General features: G+C 47.5%; 1 protein-coding gene and 1 long non-coding RNA gene across 2 annotated transcripts; one reads left to right on the forward strand and one right to left on the reverse strand.

The window, feature by feature from the left end:
* Nucleotides 1-3,375: 3,375 nt before the first annotated feature.
* PGAM1 (phosphoglycerate mutase 1) lies at nt 3,376-10,126 on the reverse strand. Its single transcript, XM_045568732.1, has 4 exons — nt 9,776-10,126; nt 6,090-6,364; nt 5,205-5,385; nt 3,376-4,472 (listed from the first exon to the last, which is right to left on the reverse strand). Exons 1-4 carry the CDS (start codon nt 9,912-9,914, stop codon nt 4,303-4,305), a joined length of 765 nt encoding a protein of 254 aa, XP_045424688.1. The 5' UTR covers nt 9,915-10,126; the 3' UTR covers nt 3,376-4,302.
* Nucleotides 10,126-10,778, forward strand: LOC123650179. Its single transcript, XR_006739284.1, has 3 exons — nt 10,126-10,193; nt 10,443-10,497; nt 10,590-10,778. It is a non-coding gene; the product is annotated as an uncharacterized LOC123650179 (long non-coding RNA).

The following is a 10,778-nucleotide window of genomic DNA, read 5'->3' on the forward strand; positions in this document are numbered from 1 at the left end:
ATTTTCCCAATTAATTTCTTGGGAAAGAAATCTAATCCCAACTCATTTTTTAGAGCCAGGCCACCAAAGTTATACCACCAACAAGCTTATGAATCCTGCCCTTGAATTAGAAGCCCATCCAATCATTGGTGGTGGTGGTGGGGGAGTTGTAGTGTCAGAATTTCAGTGTACTCAGTGGAACTGTTCCCAGGGAAAAAGTGGGTGCAGATTCCCTGACAAGGAGGTAAATAGCGAAGCAGATGGCCCAAACTTGCTTAGTGACAGATAATACTAAACAAAGGAAGTATCCTTGGGAAAAACGTCATGCCTCAAGAACTTACTCTGGACCAGACAAGCGAGGATGAAGGATTAAGAGGCGAAAGGTCAGCTGCTAAAGTCACCCTTGAGAAGGAGAAAGAGGAATAAGAACAAAAAGGCTGCTGAACCCTGGGGATAGCTGGACAAAGACCGAGTGGCAATACCTGATGCCCTGTAGCCACCCAAGTGGGGACTAGAATCACAGAAGGATGAACAGTACAATGGGTCAGTAGCTGGTGGTTTAAAAAATTTGGGGTTCACAGCAGGCTCCAGAAATAACAGAATCACCAGCCATAGGGTACTGACTGGGGAGAGCATTTGTGAGGGTTTTGCCTAGGGGCCGTCACCAGTTACGGACCTGTTTTGTTCACTCAGGAACTTGAGTTCACCAGAGGGTGACCCTGGAGGGTGAAGCACGAGGCCAAAAGGGCAGCCTGGTAAAAAGGCAGGTGCCGGTGAGTGAATGTCCCAAGGCAGGTGGGTGGGATTTGTGGGCTGGATTTGAACCAGAGTCGGTGGGACACCTCCTTTCCCCTCATAAGTCTATTCCTTGAGTATTTACTGTCCAGGCTTCCCAAACTTTAGAGGAACCATCTCAGATTGCCACAACTTGATGAAAATGTCTGCGTAGAGGCAATCAGAGTTTGGAGAATTGATTCACTTTCCCTAAATTCACAAAAGACTGATTGATAAACCAGAACACACATTTACATTAATTCCCACTAAGGAATCTTTTTTCGACAACCACTGATGTTCTAATAGCGCAGCCTTCATAGTATCGGGGAACTGAGAAACAGTAGGGACCAGGTAGGGCTTTGAAAAAGATAAGAGCAAGAGAACCAAACATGAGAGAGCGGGATGGGTTGCGGGTTCTGCCGTGTGACCTGTGGTAGAGACTCCCCTGGCTTCACTGCACAATCTGTGTTTCTAAGGACCAGGAATTTTAATCTCCCTGGGGTCCCCTGTCTTCCCCAGGGCTGGATAAATGGACAGGCTCTCTGTTCTGGACTCCAGATTCCCTCATCCACTATTTACAGCAGCATCTCCATTCATCATTTCGCTGGCACTGGCGGAACACGTTAGAGTTCTCGGCTGAAATGGATTACCTTCTCAGCCAGCGTTTTTTGCTGCCCTACAGGGAAGCGTTTTCATCTTGGCAGAAGCCAGTTCCCAGCAGATGGCCCTATGGAGTATGTGGAGGACGATTTCCTCCAGAGAGCTGACCTCACCTTTAGAGTCATGCTTCTTACTGTTCAGCTGCAGAATGGCACTTGCTTCCCTGGCCCTCTGCATGTGGAGAATTTGTCATTTGAACCGGTATACCTCTCTCCTCTGACTGTACCCACTCACTGTCTTGGGTGGGGAGCAAAGTCCTCATTCCCCAGCAGTGGAGCCTGGCCTGGTGGTCACAATCAGATGCCCATTCTTTGGAGCTGGAGGGCAAGACTGAGTAGCTCTACCCAAGCTGTCACTGAGCTGGCCACCGGAGTATGTGGGCTCACAGTCAGAAGGACCTGAGTTTGAAACATGCTCCACCATCTAATCCCTGTGAGATCTTGGACAAATTACTTAACCTACCCCCTCACTCAAGCCTATTTCCTCATCCTAAAAATTGGGATGAACCTACCTACCTTCAAGTAATACGAAAAGTAAAAAATGTGTTGAGTAGCTGGCACAATAAATTTAAGTCTCCATGGGACTCGACTCTGGGTGGCAGTAGAGGGCAACAGAAGGCAAATCCTGAGCCCCTTTCCCAGATGAGGGCTTGAAGGAGCCAAGTCACACAACAGGGGCAGCAGATGCTTCAAGACAGCAAAGGGCCTTTCTGCAAAGACACATCACTCCTGTAGCAGGCCTTGCTCTCTGGCACTCATCTCTGACGAGGAAGGTGGAACTTTTGCTACTTATAGTATCTCCCTTACACCCACAGCTAGGGTTGGTGCCCCATGAGCCAGCCAATCCAGTCTGACTCGGTGAAGAGCCCTTGGTCAAACAAAATTACCAACTCTGGTCTAGGATACCATACAGGTTAGGAAGGTAACACTCCACCAGGCTCTTGGGAGACTCAAATTAGTAAAGGTCTTCCTAAGGTTATTACATAGATCAAATGAAAACCTCAACTTGAAAAGCAGGATGCTTAAAGCTAAATTTTAGAATAAGGACCTTGATTTAGTTTAACTGAAATCCTTCATCTGGGCTCCAGTACTGAGCACGTCTGCATATTTCCTCTTCTGTAAACGAGTTATCAGCCCTTTCACGGGTTCTTACCCGGCAGTGGCTGGCACAGAGGAGTTGCACAGCTCAGTAGATGGAGGGTATTACCTGCTCCTACTAGGAGAAGGGAAAGGAAATGTTTTCTCGTGCCTCACGGACTTTCTCATGTTCTAATGATCTTTTCAAAGGCCTTGGGGAAAGGCAGCAAATGTGAACAGTGCCCCTTCCCAATTGTATATAGAATGTGATCATGTTCTTCCCATTGCACTAAGTCATTTTTTAAAGTTATGTATAATTTTTGAGGATTTTTTTTTTGGAGATAGGGTTTCTCTCTGTTGCCCAGGCTGGAGTGCAGTGGTGTGATCATAGCTCAGTGCAGCCTCGAACTCCTGGGCTCAAGCAATCATCTACCTCGGCCTCCCAAAGTGCTAGGATTACAGGCCCATGCCACCACATTCAACCAAGGATGTTATTAGATGACTGGCAGAGTTCAAACTTTAGGGGCCAGAAAGAAAGATATGAATCAAGTTTATAGATTACTAATAGAAAAGGGTTAAAAAAAATCCAGCAAAGCCTTTACTTACTCTAAAAGGGGTATAACGGAGATTCAGAATTTTACTTTGCCATTGAGGGACGTTCAGTAACCAGGACCACTGAGCAGGAGCTGCTCAGAGGGGCAACATCCCACCCCAGACCTCAGCCCTTCAGGCTTAGGTGGAAAACCTGCCCCAGACTGTGTAAAGTTGTGACTGGTTGCCTTAAAACTCCTGATCCTGTCGTACAAGGACTTGGGTAATGAATGACATTTCAAGGTGAAAGCTAAGATTTCCTCAGACAAAAGGTCTTACACATCACACATGAAAATATTGCACATCACTCCTTTATTATACTGATCTGGAAAAAAGATTAGTACAGTTACGCTTAAAATGAATACTGGGCCCACACAGCAGGGCCAAGCAACTAGAACATGACTCAGAAACCAGACAGTGAAAGACACACTTGGACATGATCAAGAAGCATTTCACTGCCACAAAACAAGGCCGGGGAAGGATTCGAAAACACAGCAGGATGCACTCCTACCCCTTAGAAGTCAAGGAGCTTATCCCATATTGGTGTGAGGAATGGCTTATTTTCTAATGACCATATGTGGGACTATTTCAACCGCCACTAGAAAACCCCAGGAGGGTTTTTGTTTTGTATTATTTATATATTCTTTTTTTGTAAAAGTAAATGTAACACAAACTTAATACAGGATTGATCCCAACCTTCTGGAGCCAGCTTCTCTGGGGTCAGAGAGGAAACTGCTGTTTTTGTAGATCACCATGCAGGTTATACTCATCTTCCACTGGAATGACTAGAGCCCCCTAGGCAGTGGCCTCACTATGGAAGAGTAAAGGACCGGCTCCTGGAAGCAAGGAGGCTCTCTTACTCCTCCTCATTTGGTCATGCCTCCGCATGGTTCTTCCCTAGCCCCTACTCAAGCAGGTCCCTAGTAAACAAAGCACTGGCAAACCCCAAGTTACCACCTCTCAACTCTTGGATAAGAGGAGTCTTCCCTTGGCTTAGACTGAGAACCCAGACCCCAGAGGTGCTATTCTGACTAGATTGTATGAAGGGAGTGGGTGCAGGAGAAAAAATGACTAAGAAGAAAATGGGAGCCACTGGTCCCCATCTGCAGCTACAACTTAGGATGCCTCCAGATGTGGTCAGTGTGACATGTGCAGGGGAGAGGTGCAGAGGAATGGGAAGGTGGGGAGGGTGTTCCTTGGGCAGTATTCTGTCTGCTGGCCTTCACTTCTTGGCCTTGCCCTGGGCAGCCACAGCTTCCATGGCTTTACGAACGGTCTCTTCATCCCCCAGGAACTGCATGGGCTTGATGGGCTTCAAGTTCTTGTCCAATTCATAGACCATGGGAATACCAGTCGGCAGGTTCAGCTCCATGATAGCCTCTTCAGAGAGACCTGAAAACACCCACCATGATCAGCCACGCAAGATATGAATCCACATCACCCCTCCAGGTTTCCTCTTTGTCCTCTGGGTGACAGAGTACTTTGATAGGAATTAAAATAAGACATCCTTTCCGATCTAATGGTAGTTCTGAACCCAAGGAATGGTCCCTAATACTTATTTCTCAGCCATTAAACTGAAAAGCAAGAAAAGATATACAAGATTTTGAGATGGACCACCAACAAACTAAGAAAGGTGTATACTGTAGATATCCCTACCAAAATGGGATATATATCTCAAAAATATAGTCTATCCAGCCTGCCAAAAATCAGCACACCTGGGCATTTAGGCCCTAGGGTGAAACAATTTAAGATGCAAATTGAGATTCCTATGTTAAATTGTGCCAGGTTGTAACTAAAGAAGATTTGTATCAGAAGTTTCAACTGGCAATCTTAATTTAGGCATCTCAAACTTGAATGTGTATCTGAATCAGGTCTGGAGTGGGACCTGGGATCCTGTATGGATCATCAAGCTCCCAGGGGGTCCAGCTGTCGCTGCTCTGCAGACCACATTTTGAGAAACAGGGCTAGAGGGTGTTTTTCCACTAGGAGTCAACCTAGACTGTCTCTAGGGCTATCAGTATGTCCAGCCCTTTTTTGAAGGTCTCCTTTATACTAAATAAGTCCCTGATTAGTGGCAGTCCTGCTTTATCCCTCCTTGAGGTCCCCTCTAAAAAAGGTACATACCCTCCAGATGCTTGACAATGCCCCGAAGGCTGTTGCCATGGGCTGCAATCAGTACCCGTTTCCCCTCCTTAATCTGGGGAACTATTTCTTCATTCCAAAAGGGCAGAGCTCTGGCAATAGTGTCCTTCAGACTCTCACAGGAGGGTAGCTGGTCTTCAGTGAGATCTGCATACCTACGATCCTTAAAAACAAAAAAAGAAAAGAAAAATCCAAGTTTACCACTTAGCAATTGCATCTCTTAAATGACTTTGCAATGTATCAATTCTGCCCATTCCTCACTTCCTGAGGGGTTAAGTGATGGGTGAAGGTCTCTCACCAGGGTCCAAAATAACTCAAAAGAAAAAAAATTCCTGTGGCCTAAAACAAAGCAAAAAAAAAAAGAAGAAAGGAAAAAAGTTATACAACAAGGCTCTTCCCAATTCACTTTAACTTGCAATTGGTTTAGGAGGAAGGCCCTAAGGCTATGGATGGGTTTTATAAAATATAGCAATAGATATATTAAAAAAAAGATAGAAATTTTTCTTAGAGCTGGGTATGATGGCTCATGCCTATAGACCTAGCTACCCGGAAGGCTAAGAAGGGAGGATTGCTTGAGCTCAGGAGTTCAAATCCAGCCTAAGCAACACAGCATGACCCCATCTCTTAAAAAAAAAAAAAAAAAAAGGCTATAAATAAATAAATAAAGTATTCTTAGATAAACAACATAAACTAGCAACTCTTTTAATAAGTGAAGGTTATTCCTTAGAGAAGAGGGAGATTATGATTAACTATTTTATCATAAATTATAAATTCAGTGAGACTAGGCAGACATTCCTAAAGGCTAAAGAAAAAGAATGAGGCCCAAATTCTAACCCTGGCAGAGAGACCAAACCTGTTTGTCCATACCTTACTGATGTTGCTGTAGAAGGGGTGGTCGGGCTCCATCGGCGGCGGGGGGACATCGTAGGAGCGCCTCCAGATCTTGACCTGGGCCTCACCATGCTTGGCTGCAGTTTCTGCCTTATTGAGGCCAGTCAGACCCCCATAGTGCCGCTCATTGAGGCGCCAGGTCCTCACCACAGGCAGCCACATCTGGTCAATGGCATCCAGCACTGTCCAGAGGGTCCGGATTGCTCTCTTCTGCACTGAGGTGAAGCAGATGTCAAACTCATAGCCAGCATCTGGAAATTAGAAGTTCAAAGTGATAAGCTAATCAGGTCCATTCTGAGCCAGAATTCTCTTACATACATATCTCCTGTACAGGCACCCCTGTACAATGAAATATTTGGCCAAATATTAACTTGAAATCTCTTTCTAAATAATAGCTAACATGTATAAAGGGGCTTACTATCTATTAGGCACTGGACTAAGTACTTTGTTATGTTTTAGTCTTTGTAGCAATCCTATGAGGTTACAATCCTTACCACACATTTTACCAGGGACTAGAAGAGTTAAGCATATTAGCCAAGGTCACAGCTATTATGAAGACAAAGAGAATTAAAACCATGCTGTGTGGCTCCAGAATCCTTTTTTTTTTTTGGAGACAGGGTCTTGCTCTGTCTCCTGGGCTAGCATGCAGTGGCATCATCATAGCTCACTACAACCTCAAACTCCTGGCCTCAAGCAATCCTTCCTCCTTGACCTCCCAAAGTGCTAGGATTACATGTGTGAGCCACCATGCCCAGCCCAAAATCCAACTGTTAACCACCATCTCTAGCTATCCCCATTTTCCTAACTCCTAAAGATCCTGGTGTTTATTTTAGTTAGAATTGTCACTTCTGATATTTACTAGACCTCTGGTCTAGGGAAAATGGGATTTTGAAGTCTAACAATCAGGACACAGGAAGAGCTCCTAACAATGCTGATAAAACTTCAGTTTGTTGCATGAAATTGTATTTTCCCCACAGAGTGTGGAAATCACATCACAAGCTCTTAACCCACAGTTTGTTTCTCTTTACTGTAGTGCAAGTGCCAGCCTACTCCCAAGCACCCTCAGAGGAATATACCTACTTAAGTGTTAAACCAACTTTGAGAAGCCACTCACTGAAGAAAGCAAATGCTGTGCACTATCTGATTCATTTACAAATTTATCTCTCTTCCACATACAGTAGTTATTGTGGCCAGAGTTATGTTGGCCCAACCAACAGGTTACAAGGAATCAGTCTTATTTCATATGTCATAGATTATTCTCCCTCTCATCTTAATGGGTAGATGGCCCTTTCCTCATATAGTAGACCAGGAAAACACTCCTGTTTTCCTCCATGAAGCTACACAGCCCTCTCTGAAATTCAGCACAAACTTTCCTGGATATTGCTTCATAGTGAGGTTAACAACCGTAATTAATAAAATGTGAAGTGAATAGTCCTGTTAGTCATTCAACTGAGAATGAGGCCGGTAAGAACTATACCAATGGGGGAAGGAAGGATTAATCACCAGGGAAACCCACCACACCCACAAGAGAAGACAGGTCTCATCACTGAGCCTCAGGACAAGTCCTGGTAGACTCAGTTACCATCACCTCCCTAGTCACCTCCCTAACCGTTAGGGAAGGAATGGCTCCCCAGCAAAAGGCTGAGTCACTGGGGAGTGAATACTCATAGTGTAAGCCTCAGGTCCATGCTGAAAAGCTACAGGCTGTTTCACTACAATTATTTCCCCTTGCAATGGAGGGGCTCACTTTGGATACACAAGGAGGTCCTCCAGGAGGAAGCAGTTCCCCTTAGGACTCTCAACAGAGAACACTGAAGGGGCAGAAGCATAAAGCCTCTTCCTTTAACTTGCCCATTAAACAAAAGTATGGCCTAGGGCACTCCCGGGGGTGGGGGTGAGCAGAATGGAGGACTCTATCCTCCCCCAGGCAATCCCTCCCTTTCTCAGCGGTGTGAGGTGTTTTGTTCAGTTCTCACTAGCCCTCTCCTGAAATTAGATTCAAGACTATACAAACCCCACTTAAAGCACTGATGAATTTTATACATATATATTTTTAGATCTTTTATATTGTTAGCTTATTCATAATGATCTTTGTCATTCAGAATTTGCTTCTAGTCTTTCATTCTTTAATATAAGCATCTGTGATACCCACAATAGATACTAAAATTTTAAACCTGGCTTTTTTGTATTTAATGCTACCAACGTTTATTTTAAAATAAACAGGGTCTGTTATTTTACAGAAAAATACAAGTTTAACCATTTGATCAGTCTTAAATAGAGGACAGAGGGCAATTCACTTTGTCCTGGGCTAGTCATCAGCAAACCACCAGACTCATACAGTTCTTCCTGCCAAAGAGCTACAGAAAATGGCCTCCTTTACCAGCACTTTCCATTTCTCAGCCTCTCCTAAAAGGTGAGGTCACACCAGAGCATCTCAAAGCATTCACATGCCCCTTCCCCGCCCCAAGAACGATTACATTTCCCAGACTTTCCCAAGCTTTGCTTCATCTGAAAAGGAAGTTCAGGGAAGGCAAGAAGCTAGGGAGAGCAACCTGGGACTAAATACCTGCACCTCATCAACCAGGCATCAATGACTCTCTGCTTCTTCCTCCAGAGGTTAGAAGGGAACAGGGCAGAACCTGCCCCAGTCATCCGCGGAACACGTCTTCGGTCCAGGGATTCTAAGTTGCTGGCAGCAAGGAATGCTTCCTTATTAGCATTCCAAAATCACAAAGGGCAGTCTGGGGCGGGGGGCAAGCAGCATCTCACTGCCACTTTCACCTTTGCCCAGCGTCCTTGGCCAACAGCCTACCAGTTCCTCACACCTACCTTTCTCCACCCAGAATTGGGGCAAGGACACTGGACTAGGAATAAGATATGACCTTGAACAACTCATCTTTCCAAATCCTCACTTTTCCCAGCTATAAAAGGGGACCTGGAAGGGATGGGAAGGAGGGGATAAAACTTGTCTATGGGGTTGCAGAGATGAACAAATCAAACCACTCATTCATTCATTCACTCAGTTACACCTGTGGATGAGTTTTGGACACAGTATTTGTGGAATGCTGCTGAACAGCAAAGCCCTACACAAGCACGCGTATTTCTTGGTGTCTTAAATCCTGTTAGGCACCCCCAAAAGCAGCCTCACTCCCCTCACTGGCGGTAACGAGCCTGTGGCCGGCCGTTTCGCAGGATCCGCAGGTGCCTCTTGAGAAGGCCTGGTTACAGCTGCCTTACACCACCGCGCATCCCCTCCAGGAGCCCCAGGCCTTACCAACCGCCTCTGACTCTGGGGAAACCCTAAAAAGGCCTGGCCGCCACAGATGGCTCCACCGGGGTAACCAGTCCTAGGGTTATGAAATGCTCGGACTAAAAAGTGAGAATTCTGCAAGGTGGTGTGGTGGAGAGCGGAAAGGGCTGCGGGGCGACCGCCTTGGGTCGTCTTCTCGGCGCGACCCCTCACATGCCACTGGGTGACCTTGAGCAAGTCGACTGCCCACTCTGCGCCCATTTCCCCAACTGCAAACTAAACTGCTGGAGAGACGCTGCCCGAAGGGTCGTCCCTCTCCAGGAGGGCGCGGATGCAAGCCAGGCGGCCTCCGAGGCCAGCCACCGGGCTTTGTGCAGCCCCCGTCCGCAGCGCGCCCCGAGCCCCTCCGCACCTCGCAGCGCCTGCCCTCCGCGCTTCGCCTCCTCGTGGCCGGCCGGGCTCAGGTCGGCGTCGTACCAGCCGCTGAAGCGGTTCTCCAGGTTCCAGGCGCTCTCGCCGTGCCGGATCAGCACGAGCTTGTAGGCGGCCATGGCGGCAGGCAAGAGATGCGGCGCCGACTGGGGATCGCCGAGATTCCAGCGTCACAGCCCGCTCGCGCCTGCGCACTCGCGCCCCACGACCCGGCTCCCGCGCACATTCTCGCTCAAATCTTTCCACTCGCTCGGAACCGCCCTCCTCCCGCCAGGTATGCGCATGCGTCCCATCTCGGCGCAGCGGCAGCCGAGGGGAGGGGACGGGCTTCAGGACGCCAGGGCGCATGCGTCCTCTGCCGCCGGTCCCGCGTGCGCCGCGGCGGTCACGGAGCGCACGTAAGCACGCGAAGGGCAGCGGGGCCCCCGGGCGGCCCGGGCACGTGTGGGGCAGGGCTGGGCTGCTCCGGAGCCGCGGCGCTCCCCTCCTGTTGCTCTCGTTCCTAAGCCACTGGCGTGATAAAGTCCCTTTATCACTGGAACCGCCCTGAGCTCTGCCAGCTCACTGCCGTCCGCACGCAGTCTGATTCACACGCCTGTGTTTGAATCTTCGCTCTTGCAATTTATGTGTTTTGTATCTTTGGGCAGGTCGCGAAACCTCTCAGCGCCATCTGTAAAATGGACATCTTAAGATACTTACCTGGTAGCTATCTACCTGGAAGTGTTCAGTAAATAGTTTTTTCTATTGTGACCGCATTTCAGTAGAACGCTTATCATTTTGCTCCTATTTTAAAGATGAGGAAACCGACCCTGATGCCAAATTATTCCAAAGGCTGCTCTTGGCCCGGCCCAGTGGCGCTCCTGTTGTGACCCCACCTACTTGGGAGGCTGAGGCTGGAGGATCGCTAGTGACCAGAAGCTGGAGACAGGCCTGGGCAACACCTTGTCTCAAAAATAAAACACCAGAGGCTGCTCTTTGTCTTA

Source organism: Lemur catta, chromosome 14, assembly GCF_020740605.2.
Source record: "Lemur catta isolate mLemCat1 chromosome 14, mLemCat1.pri, whole genome shotgun sequence".
Lineage (NCBI taxonomy): Eukaryota > Metazoa > Chordata > Mammalia > Primates > Lemuridae > Lemur > Lemur catta.

Coding starts and splice junctions, on each gene's coding strand:
- PGAM1 (XM_045568732.1), bottom strand. CDS start 9,914: ATGGCCGCCTACAAGCTCGTGCTGATCCGGCACGGCGAGAGCGCCTGG. Junction 6,365..9,775: donor CGGAGGGCAGGCGCTGCGAG/GTGCGGAGGGGC, acceptor TCTAATTTCCAG/ATGCTGGCTATGAGTTTGAC. Junction 5,386..6,089: donor TCTACAGCAACATCAGTAAG/GTATGGACAAAC, acceptor TTTGTTTTTAAG/GATCGTAGGTATGCAGATCT.